Below are 18,802 nucleotides of genomic sequence, written 5' to 3' on the forward strand. Positions count from 1 at the left end.
TTTGGTCAGCTGGCTGGAATGAGATTTTAAATTCTAGACAAGTCTGCACAAACATGCACACTCATTTACATGTATGTAACAGTTTTATTAACTAGTAAATATTCTTTTGGGTTTGCAAACTACCCCAATGCTTTCAGTGGAGCTAAATTTAGGTTTATAATGGAATAATATAGATTTGCCTTAAGTTTTTTTGCATGTGCGTGAGACTGAAAGAATGTGTCACTCCATGTGCGTGAGAGTTGGCAACCCTGCAAATGCTGAAATGTAGCACTGAGCTATGATTTATTGAAACTTCCACTGGTAACATTTCACCTCAAAATCGACATTGTGAACAAACAGTGACCGACAAATGCTTATGGGTTGAAAAACATCTCTTTATTAGATCCGTGCCACACACACTAGTGAAAAATAATGCTTCTACAAAAGGAATGCTAGCTTTCCGTTTTCCACAATATCTTTAAATAAAATAACTTCAAGTACTCTGACATAGGTACAAAAGAATCTGCTCTAGCTGCCCCCAGTAGACCACGACACACAGCAAGATTCAAACACAGTGGTTACAAATGTCATTGTGTCTGTGGCAAGGCAGATGGAGGGAAATGTTTTTTGTTTTTTTTTTATGAAAAATACTGTGCAACACGATATAATTCATATGGATAAGAAATGATTATGTCAGAATCCGAGGCCTGGGAGGGTTAAAATCATACAAAAATAGAAAAAAAAATGGAGAGGAAAAAAAAAAACAAATATCCCCCGCACCCTGTTGGAAAGGCAGGCACTACCAAGATTAAGGAGACCACAGTGTTTGCAGAGGATAAGTACTGTACAAGCAATATATGTTTAATCACTTTAGGGCTAAAATAAAATGCTACAGTCATTCTAAGGCATAAACCATATCTGATGTCTCAAACAATATGTACACATCATACATATTCCAAACAAGACTTATTATTAACATTAATGAACAGTATATACAGATGTGTCTCACTTGCCTTAATGTCTTACACAGTTGAGTGATGCAAAAACATCTTTATATATAAATGCAGCTTTACAGTATTACCGTAATGGATCTTTCGGTGCCCTGGAGACACTGAACAGTGTAAACAGTTTTTTTTTTTTTTAATCTTTTTTTTTTCCTTTATTCTTGGCTTTTGTTTTTATAATTGAAAAACATTCCTTAAGATTTTAAAGCAGTTTTTGCTGTTTCTTCCTTTTCATAGAAAACGAAGACTGGACTTGTTAACTCATAAATAATTAAAATTAAATACATTCACTATAATATTAAGGGTAAAGTAAAAAAAAAAAAACAAAACATTATATATATATAATATTTGTAAATATTATATATATATTACATATAAGTAGTGGAAAGTGTTCTTTCCCAATTACAGCTCTGATGGTTGTAAATTCAGTGCAGTTTCTTATAGGAAATGGTATTGCACTAGAACACCCCTGTGTTGAACAATACGGGGTCATTTTCCCTGTTCTTGCCAAACCAGCGTCGTATATTAGTGACCAACGTAATACAGGAACTCTCATTTTTGAAAGAGAGAGATTACAGTCGCACGCTTTTGAGATACACCCCAGTACGACTCTCACAAGAGGTCTGCTCTGAAAACTGAATCAGAAACAGCTGGTCCCAAATAGTCACGGTAAACAGGTTTAGGTTGTTTTTAATAGTTCAGTCCATCGTCTCTCGAAGAACTTCCTCATGTTGTGGCCAGCCCGGCCGATATCAGAGTTATCTTCATTGAACTTCTCACAGTTATCGAAAACCAGGTTCACGTCGATGATGAATGTTTCCAGATTCTGATACCTGCAACAGAATTTGAAGAGGAGACCATCACTGTTTTCGCCATACAAACACAGACAACACACGTTATCAAGCTCAAACTTTTCAATATGTCTTACAACATCTGGATTGTAAGTCTTAAACATCAATTATGGAGATACACACTGGTTGTTGCTGAGCTTCTCACGGATGGTGGAGAAGTCCATGGGCTTCTTGATCACCTTCTTGTAACCAGGAACCGACTTGGGGTTGACCGGAGTGAGGAAGGGCCAGGCATCCTGGTGGCCCTCCAGCTCAGAGAGTAGAATGCTGTGGGCAGCAGGAGGTAGTACACTGTAGCTAAACATGTTCATGAACAATGGGCACATTCCTGCTGTGTATCAGGTTACAGGTTCAGCAGGTAGAGGCCACACTCCCTGTGTGTGGTCTTTGCATGTTGGCCCAATGTTGCAATCTAAGGACACGCAGTTGGGCTGTGATCTCTAAATTGTAAATATAATGTGTGATTGTGAGTTTTTGTATGCTTGTCCTGTGCAACGAACTGCCAACCTGTCCAGGGTGTGCCCCTACCTTCTATCCTATGCTGCCCCCCCCAAACCCTGTTCAAGATAACCAGTTGGAAGATGAATGAAGACAAATGTCAAATTATGGATTATCGATCAACCAATTAGACTCTTCAGAATTCCTGGACTTTACCTGCACAAGACCAGGTCCTTGCAATTGTCTCTGCCCGGTTTCATCTTCTTCACAGATGAAGGGCTTTCTGGTTTCTGGTTAGCGGGAGGGCTGTCCTCCGCCTTCCTCTTCTTGGGGTCTTTTGTCGCTTTCTTCGGGGTTCCACTTGCACTGGCAGCATCGTCCTCTGAGATCTCCCCCGCCATGGACAGCTTCCTGTTCCGCTTTGCCTCGCAGCTTTTCTTGCCCACCGGTGGCCGACTCTGCAGCTTCTTGCTCTTCGGGGACTGCCCACTGGCCTAGGAGGACACCCAAAGGCTGGTATCACATACATGCTAAAGACCAAACTTCTTTATGGGAAGGTTCTACAATTGGACAGCAGCATTCCTCACAAAGTGACTTGTGTAATCTTTGATTATCTCATTCTACATTTTTCATACTTATAAATTCTAACCATTTGCAGCAGTTTTCTTGTCTGGTATTTACTGTTCTGATGTTAAATGTAGGTCTGGACTGGATACCTTGGATATGCAGGCAGGACAGAACCAGTCGCCCTCAGGGATCGTGGTGATTTTTGGTCTATGGCAGTATGTGTGACATCCTTTGTCACAGCCATCGCAGAGCAAGAGGAGTTCCTCATTATCTCCCTTCCGGCAAATTTGGCAGTACTGCAACACATGTGAAAGTTCACTCCGTGATTCCATGATCACTAGTGGAAGCCAAGACTCCAGAGTGACGGTACCTGGAGAACGCCAGCTCTACTCACAACTTTCATGATGGACCTCTCCCAAGCGATGGACTTCTGCAGCTGCTGGATACAGAGGGCCAGCTGGGCAGCACTGCGCACCTCACTCAGGGCCTTGCGCCACACCTTCATCCCCGGGGCAATGTCTTCCTCGCTTCTGTGGTGGAGGGGGAACAGAAACAAAGTAAACCGGGGACACCAAGGGCACCATTCACCACATTAGTGAGACATCCAGGATCACCATTGGCAGCAGTGCACAGAGCCACGGGGGGGGGGGATAAAACATACAAAATAAAAAGGGGGTGGGAACATCAAAGCAGCCCGATTTTGGGGAGAAACCCCTCAGCACAACCAATGACATGCCTATTAGGTTCAGGGGCGTGAGGATCAATAGCAACAGCAGCAGCAGAAGCACCACCAACAGGGGATGGGTGGGTCGGGTCAGGGGGGGGGGGGGGTTCCACAAAATACCACGGTCACCAAGACGAAGGACCATGCAGGCAACCAAGAACCAGTGGCAAATGACAACAGACAAGTACCAGTCCAGCAGGAGGAAGGGGATTATTGCCCAACTTGGGGGGGGACGACAATCGGGAGCCAAAATAAAAAGCACAAAGCGGGCAGGGCCAGAAACAAGCAAACAACCATAAAGCTTCCAGTGAGCAGAGAAGCACAAAGAGCGTCCAAATGAATGTGGATGACCTACCCTTCACCATCACCACTACCGGATGGTGCAGGAGCAGGGACTGTGACTGTACCCACATTATCCAGTTTGATCTGAATGGTGGTGCTTAAGGGACTCTTCAGATACCTTCTCTCTATGTTCTTCTCCAATTCAGCCAGTCTGGTTACAGCTATATCTAGAGGGTTGTTCACACGTCGGACAATGCCGCCGCCTCCTCCGTTCTCCTCCTGCTCCGGCCCGGCCTCTTTGTCTTCTGCCAGACTCCTCTTTGTGAAGGGCTTGTGTTCATGGTAGACCAGGTCTTCCCTCTCTGACTGAGGCTCGGGGTAGATCCATCCCTAAACGAACATGCGAGGTGATGAAAACGCACTACACTGCACGTCTTGTAGGCGTCAGCATCCTACGCCGCCCGTCGAATTTACCTTAATCTGAAGGCTGGCCGAGGTCACTTTCCTCTCCAACTCCTCCACCTGCTGCAGGACCGCTATGTCCATCTCCATGGCCTGCTCTTCTATGCACCAGCTTTCCAGAGTCTCCTCCGTTACTTGGTTCTCCTCGAGGTCAGTCACATCAATTACGGCAGCTAGGAACACATAATAATACCAAAATCGTACATCAATTATCCCATTAAAATATTGAAGTGGAGACTCTTACACAACCTGCGGGACAGAAAATGATTCAACGTCATACATCATTGTTTATATCCCGATCACAGAGGTAATGGTCCTCTTAAGTCTCCAGAAAACAAATATCTGAAGAATTACGTTAGCCAGATGAACCCATGCTAGCATGTTTGCACCGCCTTAATATCTTCCGCAGAGGCATGGCTACTCTCAGCTGTCACAGCACATCAACCTTCAACACTAAAGCTATTGTGAAAGTCAGGACTGCTTGCTGGGCTGCTATTAACTTTTACAGACACTAAATCAAAACAGTTTATTCCTCTGCTGCAACTCAGTCATGCGTAGCTACGGGGGCACGAGTCCGGAAGTGGCCACTTGTCCCGATGGCTATGAAGGATGAACAATGGTCAAGACACCATGCTGCATCACAGTTTAGAGATGTTCACTGCAGAATCACAAGCCCTTTCAGTAATTCTTGGTCAGCATGCATACTAAGCCAGTGCTGTCACAAAGGAACAATGATAACTAAATGCAAAATAAACAGACCAGCACTTTGGCCTCACGCCCCATAGGTTGTGTGTTTGATGCTCACCCTCATATTCAAGTGGGTTTCTTTCCACAATCCCTAGACTTCAGATAAAAACCAGTGACCATAAGTCACCCATACTGTTTGATTATGTGAATGGTGGATTGGCAACAAATACCCAGCACTTGTCCAGATAGGCTCCAAATTCTCCATGATGCCCAGATCGGCATATATAGATAAAGCGTGGATAGAGTAGGCCAGTATGTAGGAAGACACTCACCATCTCTGTTCTTGGCACAGGCCTGAGCAATGTACTCCATGTGTTTCTGGATCTGCTTCTGCAAGACCTTCTCCCTGACGCCTCTGCTGTGCAGCGCCTTGGCCAGGGCCCTCAGCTCCTCCATGTCTGACACTTTCCACCAGCCCGTCAGCATTTCTGCCCGCCAGACACACAAACAGCAGACATCTCTCACTGTGCACCCACGAGGCTTTGGCAGACAGCATTCTAATGAGGAGCTCCGAGAGTCAACAAGGGACCCGTGTCAGTATCCTTGACCATAACAAAGGGAAAATGCTTCAGGGTAGCATCCAACCGTGAGTAGAACACAGAGATGCCAGTCAATATAGTTGAGAGTGTTGCCAACACAACCATTTATGATGATGTAATACTTCTATCCATATATAACAACATGAAAAGGAGGAATAGGGATCGGTTGTTAGTCGCACCAGCCCCGCCGGTTTCCTCACCTTCCGGTATGGGCTGAGGGGTTGGGTAGTCCTGGGGTTTGGCTACTTCCATGGCAGGGGAAGGGGCAGAGGAAGGCTTCTCGCTGGGGGGAACAGGGGACTCGCTCTTGCTAGTGGCCACGCTGGGAGCCAAGAAGGGGTTCCCGCTTCCATCGGCCCCTGTGTAGGACGCACCTGGTGTGGAGCTACCTGGGAAGGCCATACTCGGGCTCATGATCCCGGCAGACCACGCGCAGTATTGGAGCCCCATTCCGGAGATCCCTGGTTTCACCTGCGGTGTTGGATGAAGTTTACTTGAACAACAAAACTTTTAACAACAGCTTCAACAATCCTTGACCTGGTTATATAACATCAGATGTTTGTTTATATAATCAGATATAAGCCAAATAAAAACAGGATAGACCGCACACCTGGAGAACAGACAATGCCATGCCACCCATCCCCACAGGATTGTGGGGGCTGGTTCCTGCAGAAGCCCCAAGGGGGATTGGCAACGAGGAGGCAGGAGACTTAGGCTGGGTGGAGGAAGACTGGGGGGAGGCAGCTGAGGGCGTTGGGGTGGTGGTGAGGGAGGAGTCGTCGCAAGGCGAGCGGGGCAGGAGGTTGAACCAATGTCCGTTCCTCTCCGTCAGAGCTCGGAAGAGCTGGTCACCAGGCAACAGCTGCTGGGAACTGCACATGCCCCCAGGAATGCCAAAGTGTAGGCTGACCCTGGCGGCAGTGGGCTCCGGCTTGGCTTCCACGCACAAGGCACCGGGGCTGCTGCCGGCCACTGTGCCCTGAGAGACGACGTGCGGAGGAGATGGCGCCAACATGGGGACCATCACCGGGCTGCCATTCTGCTTCTGGTGCTGGCCCTCTAATTCCGGGGACATCTTGGCCACCTCCAACAGCTTGCTAAGCTTGGAGAAGGAGCCTGGCTTCTGAAGGAAGAGGTTAGGCGAGTCCTTCTCGACGCCACTCTCCGGTGCTGCCCTGTTCCCCTGGAAGTTCATGTCCTGGCTAATGTCCAAGGGCTTCTCGTCTAGCACGTCTGGTGGCTCCTTCTTGATTTCAACAGCCACCGCGCTCTCCTGTTCTCTGTATCGTTCCCTTTCTCTCTCTGTCTCTTCTGGACCTGGAGAAGACCGAAAAACCCACCACCAGCCAACATTAACAAACCAGCAGCCCACTGGCAGGGTGGCCTAATTAGGCGGTGTACATGTGTGCTGTACCAGAACCAAAAATAAACAGGTAAAGAAGTGACCACTACCCTACATGGGACATCCTGATTTTGCAGTTTAACATGTCACTGGGTCAACAAGGGAGGGGCTTGTATTTCACTCCTTTAACCAATCACAGTCTTAATCATCTGATGTCACCACATTGCCCCATTTTTCTTTTCATTTTCAAACTCAAGGCTTCTGGCCATCAAGCTGGGGGAGGTGTGTGGTCGTCACCAGAAGGTCACTGGTTCAAGCCTTGTTATTATCATCATCATCATCATCATCGCGTGTCCCTGTACAGCCTTTACAGGTAAGCTTATTCCTGTGTTGTATCTATGACATATCCCTAAAATGGTTAATTTACAAATCTATGCATCTTGCCGCTTAGCAGAAAATACTAGTTTCAATTCTGGTGGTGATGTCATACAACGAAGACTGTGATTGGTTAAAGAAGTGAAATGCAAGTCCCTCCCTTATTGACCCAGGCACACATCAAACTCGGCCCAATCGGGACATGCGCCATACATCAATGTGTAGTGTCTACATACATTTTTAAAAAGCAGAAAAACACAAACTCATGAAGAAGGTAGCCATTGACCAGACCTTCGCCACTCTCCATGCCTTCCACGAAGACACCCCCGCACTGCGGCAGCACCCAGTAGCGCCGCTTGTAGCGGTCTTGTCCAAACATCATGGAGCGCAGGGAATGCGATGCCTCAAAGAGCTTGCGCCTGATCTGGTTCTGTTGCTGGGGGGTGGGGGGACACATACTCACATCAGCTCTTCGTCCCTTTCTGGCCCCCATCCTCCCATGGAGCAAAGCGATTTTTGCAATTTACCTTCGTCAGCTTATCGATCTGCTTCTCGAGCTCCTCCACACTGGCAACCTGGTAGCTCTCATCCTGGAACAAGAGCACCAAGTTCATACTCCCGTTGGAAAGGGGCGCAAAGCAGAAAGACACTTACAGGAACAAAGTATATGTTAATAATTATGCTCAATCTGCATCACAGGCAACTGACCTTCAACCGCTGCATTTTACTACTTCTGTTTACAACCTGCTAGCAATCTTTATCTGAGATAATTACACACTCCTGTTACGATTCAGGGTCGAAAATTCTTCCTCCTACTTTCCTTCCTTGTTCGCTGCCCCCCGGCATTTCCTCCCTGACTAACCTCATCCTCGCATGCCTCCACTTTCTTCCCTTTCTTGCATTCCTCCTCCTCTTCATCGTCCTCGTCGCCCTGGTCATCGCTGTCCTCGTCGTCATCCTCGTCATCGTCACTGTCCCCGGTCTTCCGCTTGCGTTTGCGGCCCACCGTGGGCGTGCCCGGGGCCTGGGCCTCCTCGCCGCCCACGCCAGACTCCCTCTTCCCCGTCTTTTTGGCGTGAATGCTTCTCAGCCTGGATGGACGGAGAAGACAGTGGAATAAACCAAACTGCGTTACACTGTTCTCCATTTTGCCGTCTCTGCCAAGGCAGTTACAGGCAGAAATGGATCGATCTCTATGCGGTTATACAGTCTTCCTCTGCGTCAATGGTCGCACACTCACTTGCGAAGCTTGCCTTCAACCACCCACTTGTCCCGCCTTAGATTGGTCATGTGATCAATATTTTTGTCAATCTCGCTGTGAGGAAAGGGGAAGATCAAAGTCAGTTGAAAATAGCAACAAGCTACAGCTAAAACTACCACCTAGAGCTATTGTCTCAGGTGAAACCATTTCCTTCATGTGTATACCAAGGCACTGGCCCCAGCTCAAAGCTGATTGGCCTCCCCGAGTTACTCCCTTTCCTGTCATTCACTGGTTCAAAACATATAACTGATTAATGAGAAGGCTGACCCCTCTAATGCCCCCCACGTTAAAAAGTCCCCAGGAATGGAGTTGAGAATCGCTGCTTTATTAATGGCTGATTGAGGGGCCATCCCAAATACCCACACCGGCTCTCCATGGATCAGGTTCCCTATCCCTGGTCCAGAGGTTGCCTCTACAAAGAAGTGAAGCATCCACACTTCGTCTGACACTGAAATACCTGGGCCAAAAGACAACCTGTGGCCAGCGGGGACTCCTACCTGACGACGCTCTTGCTGCAGGCCAGCTCGTTAACCAGGAAGGCCAGGATGGAGGCCTTCTGCGTAGGTGTGTGTGCCTGGAACGCTTTGGTCTTCAGGCTCTCTGAGAGCTCCGCCAGCTCCGTCTGCCCACAGTGCGCCTCCATGTAGATCTGCAAGATCTCCGACACGTTGTCCCGGTTGATGCCCACATTGGTCAGGTGGTCCCCCAGGGCCGTTTTGGTCTATTCGGGAAGAGGAAAACATCTTCTGAGCAGACTTTACCAGACTGCAGGCCTCTTTTTAATGCCTTGTAATGGTTTTTAATCAGAGCCAGACAGAATTCCTGAGATAACACCCTACTTGTGTGTTCTCATTACAGCGATACCCGATGTGTGCCAGAGTGTTTTTAACAGTGTACATGCCGCACTTCAGCACACATATATAATATCCATCCAGCTGCTAATATAAATGTAGACCACAGTACTTATGGCTAAAAAACCTCGCATCCAATCAGGTTGCGAGCAGCACGCAGGCTCCACAGGGGACTGTCCATGTTCCAATCCTATTTACCTTCTACACTTGATTACGAGAACAACTCCAATACATGTCTTTTGCAGACGTTCTCAGAGGACTCTGCCATTGTGGGGTGTATTAGTGATGGGAGAATGAGGAAGCCAAGAGCTTCATGAGCAGTTTTGCTGGGTGGAGTCAGCTCAGCCATCTCCAGCTCAACATCAGGAAGACTAAGGTGATGGTGATGGACTGCAAGCGATGGACTACAGGATCCGCAGGACAAAGTCTCCGAAGGTGTGCATGTTGAGATGGTACCGGCCTTCGAGTACCTAGGGGTAGTCAGGCACGACAAACTGCCGTGGGCTGTAAACAGGAACATCCTGTACGAGAAGCTCAACTATTTCATGAGGAGACTCAGGTTCTTTGGCGTAGGTGGTACGCTGCTATAGACTTCTGATGAGTCAGTGGTGTCAACAGCCATTCTGTATGCTGAGGAATGCTGGGCCAGCAGTGTGAAGGCAGCAGACCCCAGGAGACCTTAAGAGCGCCACAGGAAGGCAGCCTCATTGTTAACAATCAACCCTGACCCCCTTGAGGAGGCACTAGAGGGGAGAATGCTGACCAAGCTCTAAGCCATCGTGAGCAACACCTCCCTGTCCACTCCATGAGACTGTTCTGGCACAGAGAAGTGCCTTAGGCGAAAGGTTCATTGCCCCAAGGTGTACGAGGGAACGGCTTTCGTGCTGCTTCATTCCTGCTTGCATCGAAGCTTATAACACAGCCCTAGACTGAGTCTGCTAGCAATTACAGTTTATCTGTGGACACGTTTATTCTGTCCCTTTTCTGTCCATCTGTCCGTTTTTGCCATCAGATTCTGCGCTGATGTAAAATCCCAAATTCCCTCCAGGGATCAATAAAATTCCATCTCATCTTCCTCATCTCTCATGCATGATATATACAGATAATTTACAGGCACAGATGCACAGGCACATACAGGTATATGATATACTGTTTTAAAAAAAAGTGAGCGTGAGAGAGAGAGAGAGAGAGTGAGTGTGTGTTAGTTGCTGGTTCAAATATCACGGCTGACAGAGTGTTTTCACTTTTGCATCTTTAACCCCAGTCGCTCTAGGCTCAGGCAAACCCTGCTGTCTCCACTGTGGGTGCAGGTACATCAAGGAGGCATGGGCTCCGACCACAGACTCACCCTGTGGCCCGGGGGGAGGCCCGGATCGCACACCACGGCTGACACCATTCGCACCAGCAGATCCTGCACGGAGCCCATGCTGTCGGCCACGTTCAGCAGGCCCTCCTGCAGCACACCCAGGCCGGGCACGTCCATAGACACGTCGAAGCCCAGAACCTTCCCGAAGCTTCGCAGGAACTGCATCACCATCAGGCAGTCAGAGAAGGAGCTCCCAGGAAGCACGAGGCCTGGGATCCGTGACAACTCTGGGAGAGGCTGGATGACAAGAGATTCACAAAGGCTGTCACCCATACTGCCAGTTAACCTTAATTATACCTGCCTTTGCTTCTTTCATTAAATACTTTCCCACCAAGTGGGAAATTAACTTATAAATCTACTTGAACTTATAAGGAATTTCCTAAACAAACACCCTCTATAGAATCCCAAGTTATTTCAGAAAATTTTCAATTATTCCAGCCCCAAGACACTGTAAGCTCCAATAAGCTCAGTGCCAATGCTAGGATTTCACAACCATATTTATCCTGCCACCTGCAGCCACTTGAGGGCAGTATTCCGTACTAATAGCTTGCGTGTGTGTGTGCATCAAAAGGCGAAATGATGCCTTCTCGTAACAGTCTGTCAGAACGCAGCCCAGGAATGCGGCCTGGACATTAGTAAAGTATTCCTCGCATTCAGAACAGCAAACGGCCCCATCTGGGAATCTCGGGAACGTCCCCAAAAAAGCCAGCATTCTGACACTTGGTTATTGACCGACTCCATCTCTTTTGCGGAGAAGGGGGATGTGGCGCCCTCTATTGGCCACAAACATCATTACCTTGTGGTCCGCCAGACACAAATCCTCATTGGGCTTCTTCAGCTCCTTGGCCATTTCCAGTTCCAGCCTGCGGAGTTCCAGCTTCCGCTCCTTGTTGATCCGCTTTTCGTCACGTTTCTCCTGCTTCAGGCGCTCGCGCTCCTGCGGGGGTGGGGGGTTGGGGGAGTTCAGGTTTGACGGGGGCGGCCCAGGTTTACAGGGTGTGCCACCGTATGAGGAATTCCGTTTTTGCGGCTCAGCGGAATGCCGAGGGGCCTCCCGCACGTTCAGAGGGAAATCGCTCGGGGTGCTGCATTCTTAAGTTTCGTTCAGGGCCTGTACATTTAAATGAAAGGTGTCGGGAGGCGACGAAAATGTACGAGCCCCTAAGAGGAGGCGGTGGCTGACGCATAAATTACCTCTGCCTTCTTACGGGCCTCCATGGCCTTCATCAGCATCATGTGCTGCCGTCGCCTCTCCCGCTCCTGCCAAGGCAGGAGGACAAGCGTTAGGGGCTAAAGAGCTCAGGGGGACGGAAAGGGTGTGATGACACTGCAAAGGATGACAGCGTAATGTAGCACATTTAGCAATGGGGAAGGGGGAGTAGGGGCAGACAGGTCACATTGACAGCGGTCATGTTTATGTATTTTAGTTGAAACTTAGAAGCTGATACAATGACAACCAATAAGCAAAAATAAGGAGGGGGAAGCAAGAGACATGTAGGAGAAGCATACTCTCGGAGACGGGATCAGTCGTGGTGCTTCGGGATGAGCTGGCCGGTAGGAAGCGGATAGGGCTGCCCGTTACAGACTGGTTAACGTGCGCTACCGAAAGGTTATTTGCTGTACAGTTTGGCGACAGGCAAGGCGTGCCTTCTAGTGGAAAAATATGAAGCCAATGAAGAAAGTAATGAGGAAATATCAGCGTCCAATGGCCATCTCAAGGGCCAGAGGGGCAAATGGGTCGGTGTCTGAAGGGAATTTCTCACTCGGCAAGTCCATCACATTAACTGGATCTGGGCGACAAGCTGGTACTGTTAATAGCTCAAGGTCGACCGGGACACCACTATACGGTATGATCTCACCCAGGATGCTATTAGATCGAATGTGGAGTGGGTTCATGGCAACTGCTGAAATTGCCCATTTTCAGCTGATCGTGATAATCAAGAGGGGCCTCGACTAAAATGGGGCCTCGACTAAAAAGAGGCGGGGGGGGGGGGCGGGGGGGGCAGACAAAAATCTGATAAATGACAGAATGCTTCCTTGATCATATGATCTTTTTTTTCTTTGGTAACAGGCCGAACGAGCAGGCGGGAGAGCAAGAGAGCTGCCATGGGTAATGGACAAAAGGGGGGGGGGACAGATGGATACAAAGTGCAAATGCCCCCCCCCCCAGACTTCCAGAAAACAAGCACTTACAATCAGCAAAGAGACAAATACGAAACGTGATGAATGTTACATGTGCTTCCAGACTATGGGTGTCTGTATTATGGGCTTTGGCCCAATTCGCTAGCGAGTGAAGATGCCCGGCCTCTTGGCTTAAAAATTATTTTCTAGGGGGGGTCCCTCAGGTCCCCCCCCCCAGGAACACAGACAGCAGATGCAACTTTGCTGGAAAGCCATGCAGAGAAATGTAGTATGACAGCAGCCAGTGCTATGCTTCACGCATTGCTATGACAACCAGATCACAACCAGTTCACGATGCGGTGTTAGATGTACAAAAATAAACATACCCATACCATATCTAGTCTATGCCTCTCCAACTCCTGGTAGAAAGAGTTGGCAAAGTATTATGAAACAGAAAATCACAGAGTCATACGAACAAGGTTCATAAGAACAAAACAAAAAACAACCAACCCCAGAGGTAACCCAGTCCCCAAAAGCACAGAACATATAAAAGGGAAACAAGAGATTTAATAAAGCACTGATAAGTAGTTAGAGAGCCCCCCTTTTTCCAAAAAAAAAACAAAAAACAAAGTTTTAAACGGAATTAGAAAATCTGTATCTTTAACTCCATGCTACAGGTGCGTCTGGAGTGGATGGTACTCACCTGATGTTTCAGGATGACAGCCTGCTGCCGTCGCATCTCCTTCTCCTTGGAGCAAAAACAGGAGAATGAAAAATCTCACCCTCAACACAAACACACATTCATGTTCTCTCCTTTAAAAGCTGATACAAGCAGGCAGTTCAGTTCCTACAGCTAAACCTGCAGGCATACAGCTGAACCGGATCAGAGCCAATGTGACGGGAATTCATCTCTTTCTCCGTTTAGATGGAGAAGATCCACAGTTAAAATAAGTTGTAAAATTTAAATTTAAAAAACAATGAGCAAGCAATAGACGTGCATGACAGAGGTGCATGAATCAGCACTAGGTGGGTATCAGTTCTCGTCCATACCGCTCAGTTGTCAGATCATTGCCCCAAGTCTTTACGGCCCATCTAAACCGACCTTTGTTCGCTTCTCAGCTTCCAAAATTTTGGCATTGGCTGCTTCTTCCTTCTTCTTCCGTTTAGCCTGTGCATGCAAAACAGGTCTTCAGGTTATGCAAAAGCAGCAGTGAACTTCAAAACATCTCATTCGACAACGGCAGACATCTCACAGACAGACACAGGAAACAGAATGGCAGGAGACCACCGGGAATCGAGCTCGAAATGCTATTACTGGTTTACGTTAACACGTACATTAGATGTGAGGACTTTCCTTTAAACTATTACATACTTTAAGGCTATACATATACAAAACTACAACTCCTAAATTAATGTGATGGCAGAACATTTAAAACAAACCACAGGAAGAGCTTGACCACAATACATAAATCATTCTGCCCAAAATAAATGTGAAAAGACATGCCTGTAGAGACACAGGGCCTGTACCACGTGTTAGGGATTTTATAGATTTGGGATCTGTATAGCTATTTTAATGTCAGTTAAAAATGAATATGATATGTTAATGTTTAGTGGGACTCATGATATATTACACTGTCTTCAGAGCAAAATGACAATGTAAAGATAGTCTGCAGGAAGACCCCTTTGGGATCTAGCACAGGATGTGAAACTTAACTAGTGTCTTATGTTTTTCTTAAAATCTATTTTGATCCTTAAATGGGGGAGACAGGTCTGAGCATTACCCCTAACCCCCAACCATCGGGTCATAAAATACCAAACTGAGAAACAGATAAATTCCACATAATGCATTGCATATTAAATATGGAATTACAAACTGCAAGAAATCCTGTTAGGACTGGTTTGCCAGCCCTGTCAATTCCAATTTGATTTTGACCCACTAAAACACTTTGCCATGTTTATAACTTACATACGTATGGAAAACAGCTTTTTATGGTAAACTATGGACAATCTTTTATGCATAATTTAACCATGGTTTGAAGGGGTAAAAGCAGAATTAATACTCATTGACAGCCCACAGAGAATAATTCAGCATTAGTCCCATGCAAAATGACGCGGAAGGCCTAACCCGAAACAGGACGAGATGATATAAAAACGGCCGTATCCGAAAGTGCCCTCCACCCCCGATTCATCTCCTGCAGAACCTACTTCGAGAATCTGCTGAGCGCGAAGCTCCTTCTCCATTCTGATCTGCTGAATCCGCTTGATTTTCTCCTTCAAAAAAATAACATAAAATAAAAAGAGCAGGAAAACTATCAGTAAGAAGTGTCATCAATCACATTATTCCAGTCCTGAATACGAGTGTCACACTGCTTGAATAAGCGTTGGGGGGGGGGGGCAGCCACATGACACTGGAGGCATACATAAGAATAAAAATGTTCTATATACAAATAATTTTTTCACATCGCCCTTTATACAGCAGTGCTGGTATGTGACTGTGTGTGTTCTTGTACTGTAAATATTGCATGCCCACACTTAACATGCCTGCACATCTGTTTAAATAATGTATATATTATTTATGTACATACATCATACACACACAACAAACAATGGAACATATAGAACTACAGCTTCCCAGGTGTATCCTATGCTTATATATCTCCTATCCTATATATTTCACTTGTTTTTCTGATGGTTTTATCCAAAGTGACTTACACTACATGGAAGAGCTACAGTTCATATACACTCTGGGATTTGAACCCATGGGATTCGAACCCATGACCTTTGCATTGCTAGCACAATGCTCTATGTGTCGAGCATGCTTATGTCTTCACCTGCTGCTTCAGTATCTTGATCTGCTCCTTCTGTTTCCGCTTCTCTTCAGCAGCCATGATTGCTGAAAAAGAGCAGAGAGGTGCTGGTCTGCGGCTTGGTGCGCGGTTGGAGGGCAACATTTTACCGGGGAAAGGGGGCGGCCATACCTTGTTGCTTGCGAGCTTCTTTGGCCGCCCGCGCCAGGGCTTGCTTTTCAAGTTTGCGCATTAGTTTGATTTGAGCTGCTTGACGGGCTATTTCTGTCGACGAAGGAGAAGAGGAAGAGTTAGCTCAGCCATTGGCCGCAATTCACAGAGCATTCAACAGGGCGGCGACGTTCACCTTGGGCTTCCAGTTTCCGGAGGAGCTTGGCATCAGTGGACCTGGGCAGCTCGCCCTCCCCTACGTTGGGAGGCCGGCCTTTACGGCGCCTGGCCCGTGAGCCATCTGCCGACTGTTCTTGGCCATCCAGATTCGGGGGACGCCCTCGGCGACCCTCCATCGCCATGACGTGAGGGAGAAGTTCCTCCTCTGTCAGCAATGTCCACTGCAAGCCCTAAACCGAGAGACATGGGGGGGAAGGTTCACAATAAGGCACTTCATGGCCCACTCCAGTAACTGAAAGCTTACCCCCCTGCTTCCCTGACCATGGGAGACGTCCAAGAGGAGGCACCTTTCAACAAGACACTATTCATCCAGGCTGAATCACCTATTATCCTCAATATACTTTACATCTATATTTCATTCTTTATACTGTTCTGCCAAGACACAAAAACAGTAACAGAGAAGAATAGAAAAATAAACTTTGACAGGCAGGCACTTTTATTTAACGTTCTGCCTGGTCTTTTCCATTCCCAGCGTACGCTAAAGCTTCTCTGTCCAGTGCCTCAGAGTTCCACTCCCTCACATCTTTAGAACTGCATTACACAGTTTACCTGCAAAAGCAAACTGATTCAACCATCGCTGTACCGCAAATATGGGTCAGAACTAAAAGGACGGGGGGTTCTGGAATAACGCTTCTCTTAATGTGGAAGAATAAAAAAAGAAACGGAGAATAGATATAAAAACATTCACCTGGGGTCCATCTCTGGCTTCATAGAAGTCACCAACCCTTAATTTTGCAATGAAGCTAAAATTATCGCGTGTGATGTCAGTTATTCCATTTCTGGATAGATACTACAGAAGAGAGAATAATGGCTTTGGTGAGACAAAGATTTTCAGAGTTCAGGCAGAGTGTGACACTGATAGCAACCTAATAGGTTTTTAGGCCCAGTTAAAATGGCACGGTAAGCTAGCAAGTTCCTCTAGTGACCCTACTGTAACTACCCTTAACCAGTTCCGGTGCCGATGGACGGGTCCTTCTTGGAGGTTACCTTTACGACATCTGGGTATTGACGTAGCTTCTTCCCACAGGGGGCGTAGTACGCCACGTTGCCCTGAAGGCGGCCGTTGAGGTTTCGGATTCGGGTTTCCCTCCGCCACCTGGGTGGAGACACGCTAATGTCATACAACACTCTGGCAGGAAGGACTCTCCATTTCAGCTCGCTAGTAGAAAACATCAGCCAGCCATGCTGAGCTCTCAGTCTGACCCTGCACCTGTTTATCAATATTCCCTCAAGCTGTCTAGCTTAAGCACCTGTCTACTGGGTACAGCACGGCTTTCTCTCCAAGCTGAAGGCACACAAACTTTTCTCCAAACACACACAACAGCATCTACTAAGGCCTCCTTTATAGACCCCAGTTTTACGTAACATATAATGTTCATAATACCTTTACATGAAAACACACCAACTAAAATCATTTTTAAATATCAAGAACCTGTTTTTTTGTTATTATTCACACAAGCCACGGTCACAAACTAGATATATTTCACTGATGAAGGCCTCATCACAGAATTCCTGGCTCTTTGGGTCTCTGGGACAATGTCAGTCAGAGTTTATCTTGGGGCACTTTATCTCCACCCAGATGTGATTCAAAACGCAACACCTGAGACCGGCTCCATGCGACAGAAGACAGGCGTGTCTCCTGCCTCCCATTCTGGCGAAAACGACGGCCGATGACTCAGACGAACAGCCCTGATTCAAATGGCTTCATGTGAGAACAAGCTCACTGGAAAAGAGAGAACTACTAATCCCAGCAGAAGTCTTACAGTGGCAGTGAATCGGTCAAAGGCTGTATACTGTGTATGTCCAATGAAAACCACGCATGTATACTTCATGACAATTGCAACAGGACTACACCTATGCCCCTCCTTCTAAAGATAGTGTTTGACATCTAAGTTTCCGATAAAAATATGTTTTATGGAGTCATATGTTTAGTGCAAACATAAATACTAGTTAGTTAACGTTTGTATTCACAATGGTCCTTTCCACAATTTCTTTATATTGCTAATTTTAGCAACTCAATGGCATTGGCTAGATAACTAACATCACTGTTAATTGTGAACAGAAAGTAAGATTAGTTAATGTGTTGCAGACACTGATGAATCTACCTCATCGACAACAATCCACAAAAGTCCATTTAAAACATTAAACTGTTCACTGACAGCTGTGTAACTCTACGTTTCTCTCTGTGGTGCTAAGGGTGTCTCATTATGTAATTTTAGGTTAATTTTGTAAAGTAGTTTCTGAGAAAATGTGTTTTTTTTCATGATCCTGAAATAATGGGTTTTTAGAGATACATGTTTTTTCATTGGACAGCAGCGATATGCAGAACTGGAACATATTTCCCATCCGTGGTGATGGAACAGGATATTTATGGAAATAATACTGCCAGGCCCCAGTTCTGAGAGCTGCCAGTGATTCGGTCCAGACAGGAAAGATCAAGAGGCTAGCTGTTTAAACTGACCGCAGCTGTGACTTCTGCTCCACCCAGCCTGGGAGACCAGCCATCATTGCACCTGTTTGACCTGTAGTTCCACCGGTAATGAAACTCATCTGAGTGAAGCTCTGCAGAACCTCTTCTTCACCCACCCCCCCGGAAATCGAACATCGCCCAACATGAAAGGGTGCAGGTCTTCAAGGTGCTGAGATGCCGACTGAAAGCTTTCGCTGCTTATAAAGAGAAAAACATGCAAACGCTA

At 46.9% G+C, this 18,802-nt stretch overlaps 1 protein-coding gene across 1 annotated transcript in view; it reads right to left on the bottom strand.

Moving 5' to 3' along the window:
• Positions 1-353: 353 nt before the first annotated feature.
• The window catches only part of LOC125751511 (bromodomain adjacent to zinc finger domain protein 2B), a 73,910-nt gene continuing 55,461 nt past the window's right edge, over positions 354-18,802 (bottom strand). Inside the window, 27 exon segments of the mRNA XM_049030389.1 lie at positions 354-1,816; positions 1,958-2,101; positions 2,489-2,766; positions 2,989-3,135; positions 3,234-3,369; positions 3,919-4,235; positions 4,320-4,480; positions 5,327-5,482; positions 5,794-6,064; positions 6,204-6,910; positions 7,602-7,746; positions 7,838-7,900; positions 8,173-8,401; positions 8,551-8,625; positions 9,069-9,292; positions 10,771-11,025; positions 11,585-11,725; positions 11,983-12,048; positions 13,296-13,328; positions 13,613-13,657; positions 14,012-14,077; positions 15,115-15,180; positions 15,741-15,802; positions 15,888-15,980; positions 16,063-16,276; positions 16,795-16,896; positions 17,094-17,202. Coding sequence (XP_048886346.1) covers positions 1,663-1,816; positions 1,958-2,101; positions 2,489-2,766; positions 2,989-3,135; positions 3,234-3,369; positions 3,919-4,235; positions 4,320-4,480; positions 5,327-5,482; positions 5,794-6,064; positions 6,204-6,910; positions 7,602-7,746; positions 7,838-7,900; positions 8,173-8,401; positions 8,551-8,625; positions 9,069-9,292; positions 10,771-11,025; positions 11,585-11,725; positions 11,983-12,048; positions 13,296-13,328; positions 13,613-13,657; positions 14,012-14,077; positions 15,115-15,180; positions 15,741-15,802; positions 15,888-15,980; positions 16,063-16,276; positions 16,795-16,896; positions 17,094-17,202 — 4,459 coding nt within the window. The 3' untranslated portion in view covers positions 354-1,662.

Source organism: Brienomyrus brachyistius, chromosome 1 (genome assembly GCF_023856365.1).
Source record: "Brienomyrus brachyistius isolate T26 chromosome 1, BBRACH_0.4, whole genome shotgun sequence".
Lineage (NCBI taxonomy): Eukaryota > Metazoa > Chordata > Actinopteri > Osteoglossiformes > Mormyridae > Brienomyrus > Brienomyrus brachyistius.